The sequence below is a fragment of the Zalophus californianus genome, chromosome 11 (assembly GCF_009762305.2).
Source record: "Zalophus californianus isolate mZalCal1 chromosome 11, mZalCal1.pri.v2, whole genome shotgun sequence".
NCBI lineage: Eukaryota > Metazoa > Chordata > Mammalia > Carnivora > Otariidae > Zalophus > Zalophus californianus.
Window position 1 is genome coordinate 36943946 of NC_045605.1, and position 27644 is coordinate 36971589.

Sequence of the window (27644 nt, forward strand, 5' to 3'; positions counted from 1 at the left end):
TGGGTGAGATTATTAAGGAGGGGAGCTATACATGGAGAAGATAAGAGGTCAGGGACTGAGAGTTCAGGGGTACTCCAATGTTAAGAGGTTAAGAAGGTGAGAAGGAACCATAAGAGATCTGTGAGAAAGAGTGGCTAGTAGTTAGTAGGGTAGCCATGAGTATCGTGTTTTGGAAGCCAAGTGTAGAAAGTATTTCAAGGAAGAAAGATCAATTATCAGTTAAATGCTGCTGATAGATGAGGACTAAGTATTGACAACTGAGTTTAACAAAGTGGCTGTTCTTGATGACCTTGACAAAAGCATTTTTGCTGTCCTGATGGAAATGGGCTCAAGAGAGAATGAGAAGTCAGGAATTGGAGGCAGTGAGTTTAGACATCTCCTTCAAGGAGTTTTGCTAGAAAGAAGCTCAGAGGAATGAAGTGGTATCTGGAGAGGTTGAGAGAAATAACATGTTTTAATGCTTGTTGGAATGATTGAGTAGAGAAGGACAATTTTATGATGCAGGAACTGGAGGGAAGAATCGCTGGAGATTTTCTTGTATAGATGAGACGAGCTGGAGTTCAGTGGAGGGGCTGGCTTACCTGAGAGTATGGACAGTTTCTCCAAAGTAAGAGATGCACGTGAGTTGTAGTTGGGGAGCTCATGGAATATCTCCTTTGATTCCTTCTGTATTTTCAGTGAAATAGGAATCTAGATCATCTACTAAACTGTGGGATGGAGAGGGTAGTAGAGAGTGGAGAAAGAAAAGACTGAAAGAAAGACCCGAAATAGTTGAGAAGAATGGGAGAGACTATGGACTGGGGAAATGTGGTGTGATTGCTGAGCAGTGTTAAGGGCCTAGTTGAGGGAAGTTAGAATTCAAACCCAGTCCAGGCTCTATGGTTGTATGGTTTTCTCTGTACTGATTCATCTGTGTGGGTGCCGGTCTGAAGTAGGCAGAGAGGTGGCTTTAACTAGCATTTGGGTGTTGCCAGGTTAGTACCATGAAGCAATCAAGGGCAAGGGAGTGATTGTCATGAGAGGCCAAGAAGTTAATAATTGGGGAAAGACAGAAGTGAGGACATGAAATAATAGGAGTAGTGGAGGTCTTGGCAGGATTGAACAATTAAATAGATTAGCTGGTATGCTAGAGAGAATGAGCTGGAGGTCAGACAGCGGAATGTTTGAAATTTAAATTAAGGAGGGCTTACAGTTAATTGGTACTACCAGTGTTTAGGGTATGATTATAATCTCTGAGGTAGAATGGAGGACAAGATCATTGGAGGAGAGGAGGTCCAGGACCTGAGAGGCCAGGATGTTGAATGCTCATTGATATTGGATATTGAAATCAGTAAGAATTTTGGCAAGTGTATTAATATTAAAATGATGTGAGCCTGGAGCTAATTCTTCAGGGAATGAGAGAGAGTGACTTAGAGGTTAGTAGATGACGTCAACAAGGACTGGTCGTGGGTGGTATGGTCTAATGGCATGAGATCGAAGGCTTGAGTTGTTTCTGAACACAGACAGGAAGAGTGGTCTGCAAGTGGCAATGAGGAACAACGCCCGGTTTGCAGACACAGTGGTGGGAGAGGGCTATAGGACAGAAAATGAGGCCTTATTTTTCCATTTGAAAGATCTGTGGGGAGAGCAGTGACCTTGGGAAGACCAGGCTTTAGTTAGAGCGAAAAAGAGGCCATTTGAGAGAGAGAAGAGGAAATTTTGCTGATGCTTGACCTTGAAAATCCAAAGTACAGGAGTTGGGGGTGAATGGAAGATAGGATCAGAAGAGGCGACGAGGGTCTACAGTTCTGACTTCTTTTGGGAACTGTTGAAAACAGCTAAAGGATATGATGAAGTTAGTCCTTACATTTTTTTAAGATGGAGTGTGGTGAGACTGTGAGTGTTGAGGGGGGAGGGAGGGTTAAGATCCTGCACGGGCCCCCCACAGTACCTCTTTACTTTTCCCAGTGGTGGTGGTAAGGCCGGGGGGAGAGATGGAGGGACAGTCTTACTCCTCCAGAGCATTTGGATTTCTGATGCCCTTTCTTAACTCCTGTTGATGGAGGGTAGGTGCTGGGGAAGAGTGGGTGGCCTTACTTGGAACACAAGGAGCTGAATAAATGACCAAGTATATGAAGTAGATTTTATCATCTCCATTTTACACATAAAGAAACTAAGACTCAGAGAGGTAGAGCATCCTTCCCAAGGCCACATGGCTACTGAGTGGAGTAAAAGGAAATGAAGCACTTGTACATAGTGAAATGGATGAGGAGTCAAGGAGTAGTAACCTTCTGTCAGATAATATTAGATTGTCATTGGAGCCTTATCTTTATTTACTTCAGATCCTGCAATATCACTTGGCTTTATATTGAATTCTAAATGAGGGATTTAAGTAACAATCTAGTCTTCTCATAGACTGTGTTCTCTGTGTTTGTTGTCTAAAAACTTAAAGGAATTATGGGAAACGGGCCTAAAGGTACTGATTTCTGGTAGTCTTATTCTTTTTTTAAAGATTTTATTTTTATTATTATTTATTTGAGAGAGAGAGAGAGTGAGAGAGAGCACGAGAAGGAAGAGGGTCAGAGGGAGAAGCAGACTCCCTGCTGAGCAGGGAGCCTGATGTGGGACTCGATCCCGGGACTCCAGGATCATGACCTGAGCCGAAGGCAGTTGCTTAACCAACTGAGCCACCCAGGCGCCCTGGTAGTCTTATTCTTAACCCACATCTAAATCCAGTTCAACTTTATCTTCTCCGAGGAGTATTCTTTGATTGTTCTTAACTGATCTTCATCCTTATGCAGTGAGCTTATGTGGAAGAAATACTGGTGTGTCTGTGTTGTGCATGTGCACACACATGTGTATATGCGTGTGTGTTTTATCTCCCCAGTTAGAGAATAAGCACCCTGAGGGTATTTCTCCTTTTGGTTCTGTACTCCATGTACAAAGCAATGTGATTTAGTCAAAAGGGGGTCTGATTCTATAGCTGGCTCTGTCACTAATTTGGTAAGATATTTCAAACCATTCCCTTCACTTTTCTGCGCTGTACTTTATCTGTATAAATGAGAGGAGTTTCACTAGAGTAATCTCAGAGGTCTTTGGAAGTGATAATATCCTATAATTCACTGGCTGACTATCAGAATAGTTGGTTAACTGATATTTCTATTTGCATTTGAAAGAAACAATTTGAAAAATATTATCTGGTGTTAGTTACTTATTAGCCAATTTAGTGTTATCCTACGATTCAGGCAGTCGATTCAGGCAGTCGCCAAGCAGGATCAGAGTGAGAAATAAGATTGGAGAGAAGGTGGGGCCAGATGGTCACAGTAGCAAGTATTTGTGGATGTGGGACTGAGAAGACTAAAGATCTGTTTGAAAATCTTTTGCACAGAGGTGTTAAGTGAAGCTGTGGGAGTCTGTATTTCTGAGATTGAGTACAGAGAACAGAGCCAAGGTTAGAACTTTAAAGAGAATCTATCTATGTTTAGAGGGCAGCTGGAAGAAAAGCACCTAGAGAAGAATATTTGAGTATAGAGAACTCTAGTAAATTTTAATGTCAAAGGAAGTTTAGAGAGAAAAGCATCCCAAGAGGGAGGCGGTGATAATAATATCACATACTGCAGAAAGGTTAAGGAGGGTGAGCACTGGAGAGTGGTATTGGTAGAGTAGTTGAAGGTGGAATTCAGTATGTTGTTAATGATGCCGAGCAACTCACCATTGAGTTCCTGCTAACTGTCCAGTGTTGTGTAAAGCCTGTGCATGTACACACATGCACACACGCACATGCACACACGCTTTCCAAAGGAGACCCGATGGAATAAAATGGAGAGCCTGGGAGGAAAGACTGCCCTTGAACCTGAGAAGAGACATGTCATCCATCATCTAAGGGAGAAAGAATTGGTTTGTATGTAGATAAATTTGCTGAGGAAGGGGCAAGAAGTTGAGACAGTTCATGCCTCATTATCTCAGTTTTTTTCATTCATACTAGATTATTGTTGCAAAAACGTTATATATAGACCATGTTGACATATTAGTTGATTTAACATATATTAATAAATCCATTGGATTTTTCTCTTATTTTCCTTTGCTGTATAGTGTTGCATACTGTTAACTATTGATTTTTTAAAACACTCTTCTTGGCTTTCACTACACTTTTCTTTTGATTTTTCCATCTATTTTTTTCTATACTTCTACCTCTCTACTTCTGCTTCTCCAGTCTCTATTTTGTGAAAATAAATGCAATTCCATTCACTAAATCTCACATCTCTTTTTGCTGTATATGCTGTTCCTAGGCTGCATGACTCAGTGTTGTGGGTTTAGCTAAATAAATGTGGCTGTAACCTCTCCAGGAAGTCTGAAAACTGGAAAAGTATTGTGTTGCCACTTACTTGGTAAACACATTCACTTAGGTATTTTGTGAGAACCTCAGATTCAACAACATCATCATCAACATCAAAATCTAGTGCATATTTCCACATACCTCATTCAAACTTTTTCTTCTGTATTTCCTATTTTTGTCATTTTGTGGCCTATTTCAGTTGTCCATTAAGACCTAATTCACTAACCTATTACCTAAGTTTCTGTAGAATTCCCCCCCCCCCCACCAATCAATGCTTCCTAACTCCAGCAGAATATATAACACTTCTTAGAAATGTTTGATGGCCTCCCGCTGTCTCCAGAATGGAGTCTGAGCTTTTCATATCCAGGTTTCTTCATGAAACATAGTTCAGCCTTTCTTGCCTCCACCCCTGCCGTGACCCACAGAGCCAGTCACATCGGCTTCTCCAAATCATCTATTTATGCTGTTCTCTGTCTCCGATGTTTTCCCTCTTCCACTCTACCATCAAATTCTAACAGGCCAGTGTCCCTCAGAAATGACACATCTTTCAGGTCGGCCTCAACCTTTCCCAGCCACATTGAATCTTTTCTTCCTTTATTCTCCTATAGTATTTTTTAACTGCCCTTAAAGCATTCATCACAATCAATTCCTAGATATTTAAATAGGCGTTTGCCTTTCCCATGAGGCTACAGTTTAGGAGCACATGGAAGATTGCTGTATCACATATATTGTCACAGTGCACTCATCCAACCCTGAGTAAGCAATGGCTCAACGCTGCCCAAATGAACGAATGAATGAATGAACAAATGAACGAATGAATGAATGCATGACCGGGTAAAATCTGACTGAAATCTTTTGGCCTACTAGTGTATGAGGTGCTGCATGTTTTCCCTGTGGGTGCCTTGAGGCCACCTCAATCTTAAAAATTTCAAGATGGAACTCTCAGCTCACCATTCTACCTCCTTTTCTTTTTTGCTATTTTGGCACACTGGTTTCTGAGTCAGCAAGACTTGGAATCATATTTTGACCCTTTTCTCTCCCTTTCTCATCATGTCGAGTTCTTTGCCAAGGTCTGTTGATTCTGTCTCCATGGTGTTCCTTGCATCCACTCGTGTTTCATTTTTACTGCTAGCTTAGGCCCTCAGTTCCTCTGACTTGGGAAGGTCTCCTGATAGATTTTCCTGCCCTTATCATCTGTTCTTTGACCTGTTTTTAAAATAATCTTTCTAATAGGGGCATCTGGGTGGCTCAGTTGTTAAGTGTCTGCCTTCGGCTCAGGTCATGATCCCAGGGTCCTGGGATCGAGCCCCGCATCAGGCTCCCTGCTCCGCGGGAAGCCTGCTTCTCCCTCTTCCACTCCCCCTGCTTGTGTTCCCTCTCTTTGTCTCTCTCTCTGTCAAATAAATAAATAAAATCTTTTTTAAAAAAAATCTTTTTAATAAAAACTTTCAGTAGCTTCTCACTGCTTTCAGAACTAAATATCTAAATATCCACGTATTTGTCATGACCTTCTACAGTCTAATCAAAACCTGTTTCAGGCTTATCTCTGATTGTGTGTTGTAAGTATCCTGAACTCCAACCAAAGTGGTCTATGTCTTGCAATAGCTTTAATATCCCCTAATTTCTCACTTCTTTGCTTAGTGAAATTGTTGAGAAGGTGTTGAACCTCTTCTATATTTTCGCTAACCTCAGATACCATCTCTTTCATAAAACCTTTCTCAAGCCCATAAATTAAAGCTGTATGTGAGCTTTTCAATTCCAGACCTCTAAGTGCTTTATTTCTCTCTTGTTCATTTTTTTTTAAGATTTTATTTATTTATTTGTCAGAGAGAGAGTGAGAGCGAACAAGCAGGGGGAGCGGCAGAGGGAGAAGCAGTTTCCCTGCTGAGCAAGGAGGCTGATACAGGACTCGATGCCAGGACCCTGGGATCATAACCTGAGCCAAAGGCAGACGCTTAACCGACTGAGTCCCCCAGGTGTCCCTCTCATTCATTTTTCATATTCTACATTGTGGTGTATGTATGTATGTATGTATGTATGTATGTGTGTGTGTGTGTGTTTGTGTGTGTACTTAAGTACATTGGAGTAAAAACTCAGCAGAGGCAGAAAGCCTGTTATCTCTGTATCTTTAGGAGTTCCTAAAACAGTAGAACCTTGAGTATAGTGGGTGCTCAAGAGTATTGATTACTCGTCACCTGAGATATGAGATAACCAAAACCATATGCTAGTGAAAGGAGATAAGAATTTATAGTATCAGAACCGAGAAAAGAGCATTTAAGAATTAAAAAAAAATTTTTTTTATACAATTGAATCATTAGTAATCACAGAGTCATTTTACGGGATTCATTAGAGGCAGAAGCCAGATGGCTAGGGATTAAGGAGTGAGTGGGTATTGAAAAAATGGAGCCAGTGAGGATAGATACTTTGTTGTGATGTGGAAGGTAGCAAACCTTGTAAGAAATGGAATATGATCTGTAGATTTGGAAAGAGACTTGTGAAGGAAAACCACAGGTGGTGTTTGAAAGAAAAATGAGTGGGCTGTCAGAGATCCAAGTGCCAGAATTACTCCAAATCATACGTTTTCATTTTTCACCTTGGCGGCGGAGTACTCCAGATGAGTCAGGCCTCTGAAGCTAATACCAAGTTTCAGTGGCCTAAGGTCACAAGGTTAGAGTAAATGTGCACACCGTAGAATAAGAAGCCTTGTAAACATGACCATGTTTAGGACTGGCAAGGGTGATGTTCCCGAGTCAATTGAGTTTATATTTATTGTTCCAGTTCAATGTGATGAAACTATTTAGAGAGAAGATTTACTGAGCCCATCTTATATATATTTTTAGGGGATCTCTTCCCTTAGTTATTACACATATATATTTTAAATGTAATAAATTTGAAAAAGAATCATTACTTAGCTAAATTAGAATATTTTTCCAATACATTTTAAAAGATCTAGTTTCTGGTAAAATCACTTAATATGAAAACAATAAAAATATTTAAAGAAATTGTAGCTTATATTTCTTGATATAAGACATTTCTTGATGTCATTTCTGTTTACCTATAACCAGGGTGTTGAATTTACATAGTGATAGCCCAGAGCTCCTGAAATAAGTGTAGCTATTGGGTTTAGTTTCCCTTTGACCTTATTATACACAAATATTCTCTTAAAGACTTTATTGTAAGAAATAAAATATTAGAATCTTTCTATTTAGTCTGAGTCTTCATATTTAAGACTAAGGCTGTGATTATAGAATTAGAAAATATACATACACACACATACACTTTGTGGACAATTTAATTTTGCAGTATTTATTTAGATACTGTATGGATATAATGAAAGGTAGAATACTCATTTCAGAAGCCCTAGACTACATTGAACTAAAAGGGGCGCCTGGGTGGCTCAGTCAGTTAAGTGTCTGCCTTCGGTTCAGGTCATCTGAGGGTCCTGGGATTGAGCCCCATGTTGGGCTCCCTGCTCAGTGGGGCGTCTGCATCTCTCTCGCCCTCTGACCCTCCCCCTGCTCGTGTGCACGCGCGCTCTCTCTCTCAAATAAATAAATAAAATCTTGAAAATAAAGGGGGGGGGGATCATCTAGGCCAGCGTTCTTAACCTTAAAGTCCCTGACATTGTAAACAAATCAGAGAATAGCTTTGAGATTCTCAAAGAGGTAGAAGACCACCAAAAAGCACCACTAAAATAGTCTAATTGTTACTTTTCACAGATAATAAAACTGTAACGGGGAATGGGGAGTAAGTCATTTGGCCAAGGATACTGCTGTTAGCTCGATAGTACTAAAGTTCTGGTTTTTCAATTCCCAACTATTAACCATCCCAGTGGAAATAACACATAGCCCAAACCAATTCCCAGCAGTTAACGATTAGTTGTCATTCACTTAAGACATAATCTCTTTAAAGAAATGTTTGCCCCATGTGCTAAGAAGTGTTTAAGTGGAAATGGGACACTATGATATATAAAATAATATACGCACAGTAACTCCAGAAGGCAGATGAGATCATTTATCTTCCTCTGTCCTTGTTCTGATCCCTCCCTCCCTTTACCAAGTTTCTTTTTAATTTTGTCTTGGATATTCTAGTTATGGTCTCTGATGATTTTGATTAGAATAATCCAATCTTTTGATCATTCTCCTTCATTCTTTCACTCATTAATTAATTCAACAAATATTTCCTGAGTGGTCCTGGGAACAGAATGGTGAGCCAAATTGACATGGTTTCTTCTTTCTTGAAGTGTGTGGTCTTAGGGGACATGGATGTTAATCAAACATTTGTAAAGAAAAGTAAGAACAGGATTTCTCTCTCTTTTTTTTTTTTTTGTAAGATTTTATTTATTTATTTGACAGAGACACAGCGAGAGAGGGAACACAAGCAGGGGGAGTGGGAGAGGGAGAAGCAGGCTTCTTGTGGAGCAGGGAGCCCGACGCGGGGCTCGATCCCAGGACCCTGGGATCATGACCTGAGCTGAAGGCAGACCCTTAACGACTGAGCCACCTGGGCACCCCAGAAACAGGATTTCTTAGGTAAAAAGAACTAAAAACACAAAGTGCTATGAGCCAACAACTGCTGAAGGATCTGGTCTGAGGCATCTGGTCAGATTTCCCTGAAGAGGTGGTGTTTCAGTTGAAAACTTAAGTCAAGAAGGAGTTTGGCATAACCATGCTCCCTGCAGAGGGGCCAGCATGTTTCAGGATCTCAAAGAAGACCAGTGTGATTGAACTGAGGAAAAGCAAGGGAGAGAGAGAGATGCACAAGAGGAAGCTGGAGAAGGAGCTGGGGAGCAGATCCTGTAATGATTTGAAGGCTATTTGAGGTAAGAGGAAGTGGAAAGCCATTGGAGGATTTCTAGCAGGGGGATGACATTGACTGGTTTGGACTTTTTGGCCATTATGAATAATGCTGCTGTGAACATTCATGTACATTCATGTGTATTCATGTGTTCTTTCGTGTGGACATATGTTTTATTTCTCTTGGGAATATATTTAGGAGTGGAATTGCTGGGTCATTTGGAAGTTCTGTTTCATATTTTAAAGAACTGCCAGACTGTTCTCCAAAGTGGCTCTTATCATTTTACAGCCCTACCAACAGTGTAGGAGGGTCCCGGTTTCTCCGAATCTTTGCTGACATTTGTTATTATATATCTTTTTAATTGTAGCCACCCTAGACGGCCTTACTTTGAGCCCCTTGCCTTTTCCTAGCAAGGCTTTTAAGCCTGGCATTTAGGATTCTCGGTGGTCTGGCGCCAGGCTACCGTTTTGCCCTTTTATCCACTTGGTTTGAGTAAACTACTCATTGTCCACAGAATATGCCCTATACTTTCCCAAGCTGTTTTTTAAAATTTCTTTTCGTGTATGCATATGCTTGTAATATACAATGCCCTGATCTGTGCCTCACAATCTTTAAAGACCCAAGTAGATTTTTTTCTGTCTTATTCAAAATTTTATCACATTGAGCCATATGGAATAGTTGATATTTGACCATTTTACCTGTAGAAGTAGCAATTTTAAATGCTTCATTTTAATGTATGTCTTGCTTTCCTCTAAACCTGAAATTACTTCCATTTCCTTTGAGCCTTTTCTCCTAGTACTTGTTTGTACCTCTCATGGTATTAGTGATGTGCTCATGTGGTATGATGTCTCTTGTAGGACTGAAATCTCAAGGGCGGAGGCTATTCTGTAACCCAGTGTTCTGTACATGGTAAGGGTTTGGTAATTGTTAACTTTCTTTAAAAGGAGTATGTGTACTATATAATGAGTCAATATGAACAAAACGAATCAATATAAACTTAGCATATCCATATAAACATAACTGTAACTGAGTACACATGCAAAAATGTTGGAATGCCTAGATTTACTGGAAGGATCCAGAAGAATAACTTAGGACTGGTTTCTTGTGGAAAATGAACCTTCCTCAGAAGACTTAGGTAGTAAAAAACCACAGTTGGTCAGAAAAGACATTTAGAGAGTAAATTAAAAGATACTCAAAGTAGAAGGTAGGAAGAGTCTGATTCTCATGACCAGTGGCAAGGAAGAGGTTTGTATAGCTTTAGTGAATGTAAGTGTGGGCTAGAATTAGGTACGGTGGGGAGCCCTGACACTCTGAAAGCGATGATAATGAGATTTAATTCAATTTGGAGGCCGCTGGGTGCCTGTATAAGCACCTTTGTCATAATAAATGCAAGTGCGAAGGATTTGTTGGAGTGATGCTTGAGGAAAGTTATGCTTGTAGATTTGAAAATATAGCAAGGACAGATGAGACTAACATCTCTGAGGTGAATGTAGGTAGGAGCTGGTTCTGGCTTTTTCAGCCCAGTTTTATTGCTAGACTGAGACATGAAAATGGGAAATAAAACTTATATTCAATGTGAAAGAAAAGGGAGCAAGAAAGGAAAATACAAACTGTTTCTTCTTGGAAACTGTGCTTTGGAGTATCTATTAAGTTGAGGTAAACAGTTCTGGGAAATGTAGTTCCCTGGAAAACAAAAACAGGCCAAATGAATGAATATTCATCGTCTACTCACAGTTTTCTCAGAGAAGTGTTTTTCTTATTTACTGACTCTGGATCTGGACAACGCTGGCTCTTCACTAACTAGCTGTGTGACTTTGGGCAAATTACTCAACATTCTCTTTCTAGAGCACTTAAAGCTGTTTTTAAGAAATTGGGAGAAAAGCCCATGGTCACAGATTTCTTGTTTGATGATGTCAGAACTATAACTTAGGCCAGTTGATTTTCATCTAGTAATATTTCCATCTTCCACCGCTGCTTTTTTTTTTTTTCCTTTTCCCACCACAGCTTTTAAGACTGCTGCTTTTCAACAGCTTGGTCGTTGAGTTCAAATAAATACTGAGTTCTTAAAATTACTAGTATTTTTTTCTTTTTTTAAAATTCTAAAGCTATTATATTTTTAAAGAAAAAGATTTTTTAAAGATTTTATTTATTTGTCAGAGAGAGAGAGAGAGAGAGAGAGAGCGAGCGAGCGCAAGCAGGGGGAGCTGCAGGCAGAGGGAGAAGCAGGCTCTTCGCTGAGCAAGGAGCCCGATGCAGGACTCGATCCCCATGACCTGAGCTGGAGGCAGACGCCCAGCCGTCTGAGCCACGCAGGCGCCCCTAAAGAAATTTCCAAGTGTATACAAAAGAGAGAATTGTACAATAATCCTCTAATGACCCATCACCCACACTGAATAGTTTGTCATACTTGCTTTATCTCTTTTCCTTGTTCTTTTTTTTCCTGAACTGTTTTGAAGCAAATCATGTCTTTTCATTCCTACATACTTCAGTGCACATATTTAAAAAGTAAAAGCATTTTTTTTTTTTTTTTTTTACGTAATCTCATAATCACACCTGATAGAATTAGGAACAGTTCTTTTTATTATGTAATGCTCCTCCATACCACAGGATGGCTTAACCAACAGTAATTTATTTCTCCCACTTCTGGTGTCTGGGAAGTCCAAAATCAAGTTGCCAGACAATTCCGTTCCTAATGAGGTCTTTCTTTGACTGTTATGCAGATAGCTGTCTTCTTGCTATGTCCTTGAATGGCCTTTCCTCTTTCCTAGGTGCATTCATTGTTGGGGGGGGGGGGTGGATTGGGGAGGGAAGGAGTTGGGGCAAAAGGGGTGGCAGGCTTTTTCTCTCTTCTTCCTATAGGGCCACTAATCTTATTGGATTAGGAACCCCACCATTATGACATCATTTAACCTTAATTACCTCCTAAAAGCCCTGTCTCCAATTATAGTCACATTGGGGGTTAGAACTTCAACATAAGAATTTGGGATGGGGGGCACCTGGGTGGCTCAGTCGGTTAAGCTTCTGCCTTCGGCTCAGGTCATGATCTCAGGGTCCTAGGATCCAGCCCACGTCGGGCTCCTGCTCAGCAGGAAGTCTGCTTCTCCCTCTCCTCCCCACTCGTGCTGTCTCTCGCAATCTCTGTCTCTCTCAAATAAATAAATAAAATGTTTAAAAAAAGAGTTTGGGGTGGGGGCATAATTCAGTCCGTAGCAATGACAGACTTCATTTTTAAATGGCATTCACAGTGGGACACCTGGGTGGCTTAGTTGGTTAAGTGTCCTTGATTCTTGATCTCAGCTCAGTTCTTAATCTCAGCATCGTGAGTTCAAGCCCCGCATTGGGTTGCACACTGGCTGTGGAATCTACTTAAAAAAAAAAATGGCATTCAAAGTGCCAAGACATATGCTTCTATAATGATGATAATATTCATTTTTCTAATACTTCTAAGATAATACTGTCCAAGAGACATAATAACTTATTATTTTGTAAATACCAGGTCTTTAATTGTAGTTCTTGCTGTTTTTTCCCCTTTACTAAATCTTTGGTTACAGTCACTGGGGGGATTTATATTCTCACTTGTAATATGTCACAGCAGAAATAGCATTAATAAGAGGTGACACAGCAGCTTTGCCATTATAAGTATTTATGCAGCTAATCTGACTTGGGGGATAATACATGTGCAGTAATATTCATTTGTCATAAATAATAACTAACACATGTGCCTGATAGTCTTTTTTCAGACACTTTCCGTGTTTTATTGAGAGCAAGGAGGGGAAATGGTCTGTGGTAAAGAAAGAATCTTGGAATAGTATACAATAGTATACTATTGTAGTATAATCTTGGAATAGTATACAATAGTATACAATAACAGTACTGTTATATTAGTAACAATATAAGAGGAGGAGCTTGTAGATGATTAAATGCAATAAAGTATACAGTTATTATAAAAATGTATCTAGTGTACAGTAAAGGAAGAGTCATGCCTACAAGATGAATAGGGGCAAAGAGGGCGTGGAAGCCTATGAAGGACACTGCAGGCAGTGTCAGCAGGGGTAGCAAAGGAACAGAGGCATGAAATGGCTGGAAGATATGGGGAATCTGCAAGCCATTCCCAACGGCTTCAGGTGAGTTGAAGCTACAGCTAGTTATGTAGAACAGGGGCCAGATCATGGAAGACTTCAAGTGTTATGCTAAGGAGTTTGGGCTCAATTTGGGAGGGATTGAGGAATTACTGAAAATGTAAGTCGGAATGATATTATCAGATCTCTGTTTTTGAAGGATCACTTTGGTATTGGTTTGGGGTGACCTGTTGGATGAGTAGGAGAAAGGAGACTGGTGATTTGCTATAGTCCAGGTAAGAGGTGTTGAATTAAGGCAGTAAAAATTAGGAGGGAAAACGGATGCGTTCGAAGTGATAGGGAGGTGGACTCTGTAAGGACTTTGGGTTGATTGGATGTGATGGGCTGCTGACCACTGCCCTGGGCCTAGCTCATGCTTCTAACTGTGAGTCTTAAGCAGTCCCAGTTTGCAGATTTCTTCCATAATAGCTAAGCTTTAGCACAGAGATGATAGTTAGTTATATTGATACAAACTTAGGGATTAGCAGAGCAGTGATGGCCAATGGATAAGAAATAAGGATGCTGAAGGCTTGCCAAAGAGATTTGAAACTATTACTGTACATTTCAGGTAAGACAGAGAAGTGAGAGGAAGGAGAGCAAAGAAGCATGAAGGGTAATGACCAGTGGAGGGGCTGAGGGATGATTTGTCTTCAGCATGTTGAAGACTAGATGAAGGAAAAGTTAAGAAAAGTGAGATATTTGGAAAGGATACCATCTATAGACAGGGATTGGTTTCCTTGAGTGTAAGATTATAGACACTGAGTAATTCCCAGAAATGATGAAGTCCAGGCTATGACCAAAGAAGCACATTGCTGAAGTGGGAATGTGGGTGAGGGGCATAGGAACTGAGGAATTTTGAGATAGGTGGTTGCTGGTTTATTCTTGGGGACGTTAAAATTCCCACGATGATGGCTTTGGAGCAGAGGGAAGCTTTGGAGAAGAGAAAGTCAGACAACTGAAAAAGTCCTTACTGAGGGAGTGAGGAGTAATGAAAAGGTAGGTGGCTGACAGTAACAGGGAAGCTGTAGATGCAAATGCTAGAAGGAGGAGGAAGAGGGGGAGTCAGTGTTTTACATATGAAGATGGAAAAGTAATACTAGTGTAGAAACGTGAGTGAGCTGGGGAAGTGCTGGTTTCACCTTTGGGTTTAAGATGCTGGAGAAGAGTCTCCTTTAGAAAAGGCTACAGGGGAGTGGGTTCCTGGGAGGAGGGGTCAGCTGAGGTGGAGGGAAAATTCCGTGGAAGATGTGAGGCATTTGAGTCACTCTGAAGTAAAGATTCCGGTGTAAAGGTTAGGAACAATTAGTAGCTGAAAGAAGACCTGAGCAGGGAAAATGGATGGAGGAAGCATAGACAAGAAGGTCTGGCATTTTTGCAGAGAGGCTTGGGATGAGCAGGATAGCAGGAATGTTTGGACTGACTGCCTTGAAGTTTGTGGGCCCAAGAAAAGTGGTATTGGTTACTTAATGAGGTTAGCAGACTGCAGTCTTTGCTCTGAGTTCAAATGCCTTGCCAGTTACAAGATTCTTATCCTCTAGCAGTTTATAATTTAAAAAAGAGGTGGCCATGTAACCCAAGAACTCTGGTCTAATGTGGCAAGTGTTAGGTGTAATTACAGAGTATAGGCAGAAGTCTGTGAAAGTGCAGAGGAATAAGAGGTTAGTTCTGGCTGGAACAGCAGGGGAGGACTTCTTGGAAAGCTTGCTTTTTAACTGGGTCTTAAAGAGTCGGTAGGATGTTAATAAATAGATGGGGATAAAGAGGCATTCTGTTTTGGAATGGCATGCGCAAAGATGTGCATTCAGGGAAATACAGAGCTTGTTTGTGGAATGGTTCATAAAAGATCAACATAGAGAGTTTGACCTCAACATAAGCAAGGGAGCAGTGGACATTAGGTTGTATTTTACCAGTGGCCCGTGGCGATCAGAAGCATGCACAGAGCGCATCTGACAGAAGGAAAAAAGCACTGAAAATAGAGCTCTGCTTTCTAGGGTGTCTGTGGCCACCTCCATTCTGGCCTAAAGAGCAGCACTTCCTGTTTATACCAGGAGAACTTTGAGTAGTTCTCCTGGGGTGTGTATGCGTATGTGTATGTCTGCCATCATCCCAAGAACAGCACTAGGATATACCCTAGCCCTGTCTCTTCCAGTCTCTCCTTGCTTGCCTGGGGTTTAAAACCTTTGTAAACTGGTCACATTGAACTACACATCAGTGCTTCTTCACATATAACACGGTGGATTATAATATCTACTACCCATGTTTATGCATGTCTGGAAAGAGAAGTTAATAATTAAAAGCTATTTGCCACATTTATGCTTGAAGGACTGATTCTTTGAATCCGAGACTGCAAGTTATTAGTTACAGAACCTGGTTTTGTTTGTTATTTCCCTTAGATATATTTACTTCATACTTTGACTTTAAAGAACCCTTTGGTTTCTCAGTGGGACATGCTATTATAGCTTCTCTGTCAAAATTATTTTTTCTAAGTAATATACTACCCATAATTCCAAATTGTGTTTTATTGCCATTAATTTTATCTTCTCTCAGAAGGTCATATGTATAACAAGTAGTATCATACATTTGAACTTGTCCAAAATAGACTTTATGAGGTGCTGGTTGCCATATCATTTAGAACTGTGTTTGGCTATACAGAATATAAAACTCTATTACAGTGATTTTAAAAATTGAACTTCAGAGGTGCCTGGGTGGCTCAGTTGGTTAAGCATCTGACTCTTGGTTTTGACTCAGGTCATGATCCTCGTAGGTTGTGAAATCGAGCCCTGCATCGGGCTCCATGCTCAGCGGGGAGTCTGCTTGAAGATTCTCTCCCTCTGCACCCTCTCTCCACTCGTGCATGCCCTCTACCTCTCTCTCTCTCATAAATAAATAAATCTTAAAAAAACTGAACTTCACTTTTTTACATAAAAAAAATCCCATAAGTAGGGAGTTGGTGTGGATTCAACTGCTCAGTGATACCATGATGACTTACGTTCTTCCTGTTATTTGGCTCCCTGTTCTTAACAGGCCAGCATGTTGGTCATATTTACAGGATGGCTACAGTATTTCTAAGCTTTACGTTCTTGTTCCAGTCAAGAAAAAGTAGGAAAGGTTAAGGGCTAACCTGCTGTTCCTGCTCACCTTTATTATGAAAATAAAAAGTTTCCGTAACTATTAACATAGTTCCTCTTAAATCTCATAGACCATAGTTGTGTCACATGGTTCTCCCAGCCACAGGGGAGCCAAAAGCAGGCATGTCATGTTGGACTGGGCACAAACTGCCCTAATCAAAGTCGGGGGGAAAAAAAGAGGTATGTATGTATACGGAGTAGGCAACAAATAATGTCTCTCAAAGTACTGTGCCAAAGTTTGATTATTTTACCTGTTATTTTAACACAGATGGCATTTAATTAGTAAGAAATTGGCTACAACAACAAAACAGAAAAAAGAAGAAAGGGAGAAAACATTCTCTGTCAGTTTCTCTATACTTACATTATAAAACTAAATAGAATTTCTTATGACTGCTCCTTTGTGTAATATTATACGTTGTTGGATATAAACAAATAACAACTACAGTCATACCTTGAAATAGTTAATAAAATAAATATATGTTTGCAGTTGAAAAAAATGTTATGAAGTGTTCCAATTGGAATACTGTTTTTAATCCATTTAAGTGAATTTCTTTTGGGAGAGATGATTTTCACGTTGTATGAATATATAAAAACATTTTGCAGGGATGCCTGGGTGGCTCAGTCAGTTGGGTGTCTGCCTTCAGCTCAGGTCATGATCCCAGGGTCCTGGAATTGAGCCCCATATCGGGCTCCCTGCTCCCGGGGAAGCCTGCTTCTCCCTCTGCCTTTGCCTGCCACTCCCCCTACTTGTGCTTTCTCTCTTTCTCTGTCAAATAAATAAATAAAAAAAATCTTAAAAAAAAACAAAACCAAACATTTTGCAGATGGCATGATCTTATAAATGGAGAACTGTAAAGGCTTTACCAAGAAACTGTTACAACTAATAAACAAATTCAGGAAAGTTGCAGGATACAAAATCTACATGCAGAAATCAGTTGTGTTTCCATATGGTAACAACAAATCCTCCAAAAAAGAAATTAAGAAAACAGTTCCATTGTAGTAGCATCAGAAAGAGTAAAATACTTAGGAACAAATTTAACCAAGGAGGTTAAAAACTTGTGCAAACTATAAAACTATGATGGAAGAAACTAAAGGCATAGATCAATGGAAAATTATGCTGTGTTAATGGAGTAGAAGAATTAATCTTAAGATGTCCATGCTGACCAAAGTGATCTACAGATTCAACGCGTTCTCTGAAAATTCCAGTAGCATTTTTCATAGAAAAAAACAATCCTAAAATCATTGTGGTAACACAAAAGACCCCAAATAGCTAAAGCAGTCTTGAACATGAAGAACAAAGGGGGAGGCATCATACTTCCTATCTTCAAACTATATTTCGAAGCTGTAGTTATCAAAACAGTATGGTACTGGCATAAAAAGACACATAGATCAATGGAATAGGATAGAAAGCCCAGAAATAAAACCACACATATCCAGTCAACTTGGCTTTGAAAAGGGTGCCAAGAATGTAGAATGGTTTTGGTAAAAATGGATATCCACATGCAAAAGGATGAAATTGAACCCTGATGTTACACCATACACACAAATCAAACCAAAATGAATTAAACATTTAAATGTGAGGCCTGAATCTGTAAACATCCTAGAGGAAAATAGGGGAAAATCTCCTTGGCATTGGTCTTGAGAACGGTTTCTTGGATTTGACATCACTAGCACGGCAACAAAAGCAAAAATAAACTAGTGGGACGATGTCAAGCTAAAAAGTTTCTCTACAGCAAACGAAACAACAAAATGAAAAAGGGACCTACAGAATATGAGAAAATATTTTGGGCGCCTGGGTGGCTCAGTTGGTTAAGCGACTGCCTTCGGCTCAGGTCATGATCCTGGAGTTCCAGGATCAAGTCCCGCATCGGGCTCCCTGCTCGGCGGGGAGTCTGCTTCTCCCTCTAACCCTCCCTCCTCTCATGTGCTCTCTCTCTCTCTCTCTCTCATTCTCTCTCTCAAATAAAATCTTTAAAACAGAAAATATTTCCAAACCATAGATCTGAAGAGGGGGAAATGGAGAGATACTGAGCAAAAGGGACAAAGTGTTAGATATAAAGTGAATAGTTCCAGGGACCTAATGTATAGCATGGTGACTGTTGTGAGTAATACTGTATCATATACTTGAAATTGCCAAAAGAGGATCTCAAATTTTCTCCCCCCCCGACACACAAAAAGGTAATGTGAGGTGATGGATGTTTTCGTTAGCTTGGTTGTGGTACTCATTTCATGGTGTATACATATATCAAAACATCATGTTGTACACCTTCATGTGTCCTACACAGTTCTGCTTTAACAGTCACACCCCAGTAAAGCTTAAAAATGGAACAAGAGAAAATGAGGTGACAATTTCTTTTGGAGGAGATGATTTTCACATTGTATAAATAACTTAGTTATTGTTACAGGCAGGTTTATGGTGGACAAATTTTAGAACAATCTGGTTTTTAAGTATCACATCTCAAGATGGATTATTTTATCAAAATCTAATGAAAAAATTTTGACTTTGGGTGTGAGGAAGACTTTCATTATGTTGGGAATGGAGCTTTAGAAAAATATATTTTTTAATTAGAACTTTAAACTTCAAAGTGTCTGAGATTTTTCCACCATTTTTTTTACTTTAAATAATTTTAAATTTGTTTTACTGATAAAAGGAAATGATGTAAATCATTCAGTTTGTGGCATAGGTATATTGTCACTATGTTTTGGAATTTAACAAACATAATACTCGTTAACAGTATACATAGGCACTGAGGTAGATTTTGTGGAAAATGAAGACACAATTCTCCCTTTTGGGGTAATTGGGGTAATTAATTAAATTGTGATTACTTAATTATTTAATGGAAGAAGTAGATATTTAAGACAGGCTTATACAGAATTTGATTTGGTGGAAAGATATAGGTGCAGAGACAAGCTCATCTTTCTATAGCTTTTGTCCCTCTGCTTCTCTAGCCCTGTTGAACTCTTTGTAGTTTCTCAAGTGTTCTGGGCTCTTTGATTATTCTGTATCTTTGCAGGGCTTTTTATTTGTATGTTTTTAGACTTCCCTTACTTGTTTGTCAGCTTGGCAATTTCCTGTCTTCCAAGACTGTTCAAAGAACATCTTCTCTGTGAAATCTTCCCTGAACTTCCTGGGTAAAGTTGGGTTCTTCCTTTACCTTTCTCCCACAGTGCATTTTCTCTGTGTGAACAGAGACACTCTGTCTCTGTGTCTCTCTCTGTGCTTGTAGTGTGTTAACCTCGAAAGTAAAACTGTCAGTTACATTACCAGCAAAATGGATTTATTGAGGAATAACAGAATTGCAATTTGAGACATGCAGGTTATGGCAAAACCATAGGCAAGTCTAGAGAACAAAGGAGAGGAATGACTCTTTAGTGTGGAAAAGGGGGCATTCAGAGAAGCAGTTATAAACTTTGTGTTATAAACACAAAGCCCATTGGACTAAACTGGGTGTTTGAAGTGTAGTGGCTTTATTTGGCTGAGTTGTGACAGTCTCTCTTTGGCTGGGCTGTTGTCAGGCAAGGAGAAAATCTTCCTCCTACTGGGGTAGTAAAATATAGGCTTCTTCCTGTTGGGAATGCAGAGGGCTGCAAAGAGTAGTAGGGTGTGAGAGTTCCCCCTTCTTGTCTCCTGTTTCAAAGGGGGCTTCCTTTATTCAGTTTCACAGGGCTCAGTGTCATTATCACAATACACCATTTATTTATTTGTCTCTGCCACAGTTTGTGAGCTTCATGAACATGAGGGCTAAGCTATATCATATTTATCTCCAAATCCTAGTGCCTGGTGTAATGGTTTTATATATTGGATCATTCAGTGAGTGGTCATTGGATGAATGAATGGATGGTTGAATAAAGAGAAAGCATTAGCCCAGAGTTTATTCAGGAGTACTGGGGAAGTCTATCCAGAGGGAATGTGGTGAGAATACTTATCCCTGCAGGTATGGAGAGTTTGTAATTTATCTGTATTTAGAGATAGGCTTGAATAGGCAAAGTAGGACTGGTTGGCAATGGAAGTTTTAATAAATAATGGAGTAATAATTAGTAAAAGTTCTGAAATTGTTCTTTAAAGCCCCCATTGTTGAAACACACTTGCTTTTGTATTTCGTAGTGCTTCCACGTCTCATTCAGAGAATTCAGTGCATACAAAATCAGCTTCTGTAGTATCATCGGACTCCATTTCAACTTCTGCAGACAACTTTTCTCCTGATTTGAGGGTATGTATGCTATTTTTTGGTGCCGTTTTGATGTATTGTTTGTTAGCTGTTTGTGGCCAACACTATGAATATAGCCTTGCACTAAGTAAGCAGGAGATCTTGATGGAGTAGTCTCCCAAGACTTACGTCTCTATAAAATAGCCCAGAACAGGCCAGCAGATTTAGAAATCTTACTTATTTGTAAAAGAAAAATGTGTAATTCATTCCTAAGTTTGATAACTTTGAAGTTCTTTACAAAAAGATAATTAATGGGTTTTGTTGTGGTATAAAAGATTTTCATGATTTCTCCCATAATGATGGCCACTAATAGCTAACCTTTTTTGGGTACTTACCATGTCCCGAGTGTTGTTCTAAGTCCTGTAATGAAATATCTCTTGTAATAGTTTTTCCAGTTCTATGAAGTAGAGACTGTTTTCATCACCATTCTAGGGATAATAATAACTCATAGAGATTAATAACATGTCCAAAGTCTTATCGCTAATAAATTCTCTAGCTAATCTTCTAGCTCACGTAGTCCAGGTCTAGAGCTAAGTCACTTAAATATTGTACTATAGTTGCTACACATCTCATTATAGTTTAAATATTCTTGTATTTGTTCAAGGTCTTGTTGCTATGAAATTAACCGCACCAGTGATATCCTGTAGCACTCTGTATGTTTTTGGATTCATCTGCCTTGGAGAAAATGAATTTCATGTGCCGTGCTAACTCTTAAACCTTAGAGTCTTTTTATCCTGACAAAGTGGCTTCTTTCCCAGTGGTTATACTTTCACAATTTTAATGAGAACATTGTTTATATTCATGAAATCATTTGCTGTTGAGCATATACTGAGACTGTATCTTTTTCTTGTGTTTCATTTTCAAAACAGAATCCAACAAATAAATATAAGAATACAGATTACAAACATCTGTAAAGGCTTCTGTTTTTTTGTCCTTATGGGTTGTGAATTGTCATAAAATAAAGTTTGGGTATAACCTGACTTTAAACATCACTAAAAATAATAAAGATTTATCTTTATAATCTGGATATATGTTGTGCTAATTATGAAGTCTTCATAATGTCTTTAGCTGTTATCTTGATGCATAACATACGTTAAGGGCAGGGTTCATCATTCTTTTTTTTTTTTTTTAAGATTTTATTTATTTATTTGACAGAGAGAGACACAGTGAGAGAGGGAACACAAGCAGGGGGATTGGGAGAAAGAGAAGCAGGCTTCCCACTGAGCAGGGAACCCGATTCGGGGCTCGATCCCAGGATCCTGGGATCATGACCCGAGCTGAAGGCAGACGCCCAACGACTGAGCCACCCAGGCGCCCCAGGCAGGGTTCATCATTAATAATAATGGATATAAACCCATCGTTCCCTCTCCTTAATTTGTTGCTATTTAAAAACATATCTTTTATATATGTATCAAACTTTTGTTTATTCATTATGTTAATAAAAATCCGCTGAAGGCCTGTGAATTTTTTTGGCCTACTTCTAGGCAGATTATATTAGTTAAAAACATCATTTTTTTTTAAAGATTTTATTTATTTATTTGAGAGAGAGAGCAAGTGAGCAAGCACAGGGGGAGGGGCAGAGGGAAAGAGACAAGCAGACTCCGTGTTGAGCATGGAGCCTAATGTGGGGCTCAATACCTCAACCCTGAGATCACGATGTGAGCCAGAACCAAGAGTTGGATGCCCAGCTGACTGAGCCACCCAGGTGCCCCACATCATTTATTTTTAACTTTATGTTGTGATTGATAAAGAACTCATACTGGGAATGGGAGAAATGTCACTTTTGCTTCTTGCTATGCCTGCATTATTAATATTCAACCTGCTGTTTCTTGCCTGAAATAAAGTATAAATAAATGGTTCAAAATAAACCATTTGTGTGTTCTTGTGAGGGTTAATTTAGTTAAACTGTTTAGGCACACATGTGAATTGCAGTACATTGCAGGATACTTACTGAAAGGTGGCCTCTGCTTTCAGATTTTTTGAAGGCAGGTCTACTTCATTTCCTCGACACCTTATGTATAAATAAGAGTGACTGACTTACATTGGGACAAAATGAGGGTCATAATGTTAACTTGTATATTAAACATTATAATTTATTTCTTACTAGATATTTTAAAAAATTTAGAACACGTTTTGGATTTACAGAAAAATTGCAGAGATAGTAAGGAGTTCCTATGTACTTGACCTTCAGTTTCCTCTATTATTAATGTCTTACATTTGTGTGGTACATCTCTCAAAAATAATGAACCCATGTTGATACATTATAATTAACAAAAGCCCACAGTTTTTTCAAATACCCTTAGTTTTCACCTGATCTTCTTGTTTTTGTTCTAGGATCCCATCCAGGATATCACATTACATTCAGCAGTCATGTCTCCTTAGGTGTCTCTTGCCTGTGACAGGCTTTTCGACTCTTTGTTTTTGATGATCCTGACAGTTTTAAAGAGCACTCGTCAGATGTTTTATAGAATGTCTGATATTTTACCCATAGACCGGGGTTATGTCTTTTGGGGAAGAAGACCACAGAGGTAAAGGGCCATCTTCATCACATCATGTCAAGGGTATATACCATCAGCATGATTCATCACTTTTGATGTTAACCTTAATCACTTGGTGGAGGTAGTATTAGGGTTTTTCACTGCAAAATACTGTTTTTTATCCCCTCCTTTTTCTACTATACTCTCTGGAAGGAAGTGGCTATGCACAGCCCATATTTAAGCCCACCTTGTTGAGAGTGGGACATCTACATACATTTTTCATAATTCTTCTGTATGGAGATTTGTCTCTTTTCTCTCATTTATTGCTTTATGCAGCCATTTATTTATATCAGTATTTACTTATGGATATCTGTTGTATATTTTGGATTTTAATTCAGTACTACTTTGTTGCTCAAATTGTCCCAACTCCAAATTGAGAGTTATTTCAGTCAGATCTTCTGTCCCTTTGATGTTTTCCCATCATTGTGGTTTTTTTGTTTTGTTTTGTTCTGAGCTCTGTGTCACTACTTTACTAAGTAAGCACTACAGGATACTCCAGGCTCATCTTGATATTTCCTGCCTCAGTCTTAAAATAGTCATCCATTTCTCAAGGAGCCCAGGTTTCTTTTATTGGAGAATGGTATTAGAAACCAAGATCTGGGCACTGGGTGTCCTCCCTCCCTCCCTCCCTCCTTCCCTCCTTCCATTCCTCCCTTCCTCCCTTTCCTCCCTCCCTTCTTCCCTCCCTTCCTTCCTTCCTTCCTTCCTTCCTCCCTCCCTCCCTCCCTTCCTCCCTCCCTCCCTCCCTCCCTCCCTCCCTCCCTCCCTCCCTTCCTTCCTTCCTTCCTTCCTTCCTTCCTTCCTTCCTTCCTTCCTTCCTTCCTTTCTTCCTTCCTTCCTTCCCAAAAAAGAACAAAGTAATTTTCCTTCTGAAGGAAAAGGTCATTTGCATGCATTTTATTTGGAAGTAATATCATGGGTAGGGTGATCATATATGCACATTTGTCTGGAGTATTATTTTATGCATGTTGTCCCTTCAGATTTAACATTAGATACAAAAATGTACCGAATTATTGACTTTCTTAGCACTATAGGGTACCAAGGGAATCTTTTGAAGTTCTACATCAGCTCCATGACTGTAGGAATTCTCTCTATTAGTGCCTTATGAATTTAGCATCTTTCACAACTTAGAGGGTCCCTCAGAATCTTTATGAGATGAATGAAGAGACAGTTGTTAAATGTTAAACTAAGGAGAAGATGGTTTTGGGCAACAAAGGTCAACTGTACTTTCCTTAGTAGTGTGTAGGCTGCCTGTTACCCTGTTGCCTCGTTTTTAAAGTTATCTTTGATTACTAGTCTTTTTTTCAGTTGCGGAAGGGAGATGAATGATTAACATTACATTAAAGGTTAGTATCCTTTAAAAAATGCAGCCTAATTGCAAATATGTGCTCTTTTCAGAGGTGGAGAGGGAAGAAGAATGTGCTTCTAATACTTGAAAAAAATCTAACTTGGTACTGATAAACATTGATATATGCCTCATCTCATTTAACTTTCACAACAGTCCTGTGAGACAGATGCTATTACTCCATGGGACCAGTGAGAAACCTGGTATTCAGAAGAGATTAATTATGTGTTTTAAGGCACACAGCTAGGGGTTGCCCTTACTTGGGCTCAGGTTGGTCATATTCCTGTACAGCACATTACCTAGAGAGACTAGCCTGCTGTGACTTTGCTGCAGTTTTCACATGTGTAGTGAGCTTTTCTTAAGGGACAAAGAATATTGTTAATACATTTTTTGAGGTAGCAATAGCAGTTTTCAGATTACTTCCTTAATAAATGAAAATTGCTTTTCTAAATAATCAGAAAAAGAGGCTTTTTGTAGTAAAGATCTGATCGTCGCTCTCCTCAATTTTGTTTGTTGATGGATATTTTGCTTTTAGTATGTATACCTTTAGTGGCCATAAAATAGAAGTGTGCTAGTTAATTATAGGTGGACCTAACTGCAGACAGCTATGTGTTGTTTTCTGCCTGATCGTGGTTTGGCTCTATGCGTGAGATGAGGGGCTTGGTATGGTAGTTGTGAAAATCATCATTCACAGATGATTTGAAGTTGGTTAACCTCTATAGACTTTGAGTTCTCCATATGGGCTCAACTGTTTATCCCTGCCCTAAGCCTTAACCTTTTTAAAGCTCCTTTAGTAACAGCCTTTAAATAGAAGTATAAAAAACACCATGCATTGAAAAGCTAATCTAATTTCACTAAGAATCTTAAATCAAATTATAGAAGTTTTCTGCTATAGGTATTATGCAGTGACACTTTCCTGAAAAGTTGATTAACAGCTGAATGTGAAAGCTTCTGTTGAGGATTTCTTATTGAAACAAGATTTGTTGCTTCTGCATCAGTAAAAGAATGGAAAATTAGAGGGGGTATGGAACTATGCTAGATACCAGAAACTTGTATTTATTCAAGTGGAATTCTCTTTGTATTTTTCACCTTTTCAGCATTGCTTGTTGTGGAAAGAGTCATATACAGGTAAAATCCAATACATATGGTTCTGAAAAATTGAGCACAAATTCAGCCTTGGTAAATTCAGTTGTGCTTCCTTAGTGAATAATTGTAGAGTGTTTCTGTTTGCTTCATTTCCTCTTCACTTGGCAGTGGAACTTACTTAATTTCAATAAAAAAGTTTCAAAAAAAAAATCCTTTCATACAAAATTTTCCCCTCCCCCCTTTTTTCTCCACCCCTCTTTCATATAAAAATTTTAATGCAAATGCATTTTTTTTATAAATCTGCAGTTTTTAAAATTCAGCTTTCTTTAATAAGAACTTTTTTTTTTCCTGTTATGGTAGACTTTTTAAAAAAATTTTTTTATTGTTAATCACCATACATTACATCATTAGTTTTTGATGTAGTGTTCCATGATTCATTGTTTGTGTATAACACTCAGTGCTCCATGCAGAACGTGCCCTCTTTAATACTCATCACCAGGCTAACCCATCCCCCCACCCCCCTCCCCTCTAGAACCCTCAGTTTGTTTTTCAGAGTCCATAGTCTCTCATGGTTCATCTCCCCCTCTGATTTCCCCCCTTCATTCTTCCTCTCCTGCTATCTTCTTTTTTTTTTTCTTAACATACATTGCATTTGTTTCAGAGGTACAGATCTGTGATTCAACAGTCTTGCACAATTCACAGCGCTCACCATAGCACATACCCTCCCCAATATCTTATCACCCAGCCACCCCATCCCTCCCACGCCACCCCCACTCCAGTAACCCTCAGTTTGTTTCCTGAGATTAAGAATTCCTCATATCAGTGAGGTCATATGATACATGTCTTTCTCTGATTGACTTATTTTGCTCAGCATAACACCCTCCAGTTCCAAGAACATATTTTTAAAGTTTGACACTTAGTGGAATTAAGAACCTAGGAAACTGATGTCTGGTTGGTTTATTTGCTGACTGAAATAATTTCCATGAAATGCAGGATTTAAAAATTCAGATGCATAGCTCTGTTTATTTATAAAGTTTAGTTTGTATAGCATTGGGTTTTAATTAAAGTAAGTTCCTTAAATGGTGGTGACTAAAAGATAAATTAAAAGTTGGGCTATGCAACATTTCCTTTGTAGATGTCTGCAATAAGGCATTTATACCAATGCTGGTCTGTAATTCAAAATCAAATATTAAAATGGAATTGTACTTTATGTCTTTTATCTCTATCTTAGAAGGCCTGTTTGATCTTAGAATATATATGTTATATGACTTATATATAATTTATGTGTATATAAGTATATATTATGTATATGAGATAAAAATTGTAATATTTTGGGTTTTGTTTTTAGCCATCTGCCCCTATCTTACAATATTTAGTAGGCTTAAATCAAGTAAATTTGCTTATCTTTTTATGTTACATTATTCATATTTTCTTTATGAAACAAAGGTCAGAGATAATTGGATTATTTCTTACCTAGAGTGTGTGCATGAAAGTTGACATGTTCTGAAAATATGCAAATCTAGTCAGAATGAGTTAAGACTCATAGAGCAGATATTAAATAGACAGTGAACAGTGTCTATTACACATAATCATTTCAATAGCCAGAGGAAAAATGATTGAAGTTAGCACTTACTAACAGAAGTTAACACCACTACTGCTCACACTGACATAGACTCTTGAGAGTCTACAAATTGAAAAGAACAACTTTAGCCAGGTAAAGGATATCTCTCAAAACTCCACAATAAAGTCTTATACTTAGTGGGGAAATGTTAGAAGCATAGTCTTTAAACTTAGAAACACGATGTTAGAATTCCTAGCCAGTAAAATAAGAAAAGAATAAATAATATAAGAAATGAAAGTAAGAAAGAAAGCTTTTTTTATTTACAGATGATTGTCTATATGGACAATTTAAGAAAAAGCTATATGCAAACTACCAACACTGTTGCTGGATACAAGGTAACTTTAAAAAAGATAAATCATGCTTCTGTTCCTTAACAAAAATGTTTGGACAGTGTGATTTTAAAAAGATTTCCAGTCATAAGAGCAACAAAAGTACATTACTCAGGGATGCATCTAATAAAAGATGTGTAAGAACTTTATGGAGAAAGTT

At 38.8% G+C, this 27644-nt stretch overlaps 1 protein-coding gene across 4 annotated transcripts in view; it reads left to right on the forward strand.

Moving 5' to 3' along the window:
* MTMR2 (myotubularin related protein 2) overlaps positions 1 to 27644 on the forward strand; it is a 114920-nt gene that overhangs the window by 22771 nt on the left and 64505 nt on the right. For all 4 annotated transcript variants that reach the window (XM_027579543.2, XM_027579544.2, XM_027579546.2 and 1 more), the window contains one exon: positions 20464 to 20569. In XM_027579543.2, coding sequence (XP_027435344.1) covers positions 20464 to 20569 — 106 coding nt within the window. The remainder of the gene's footprint in view (positions 1 to 20463; positions 20570 to 27644) is intronic.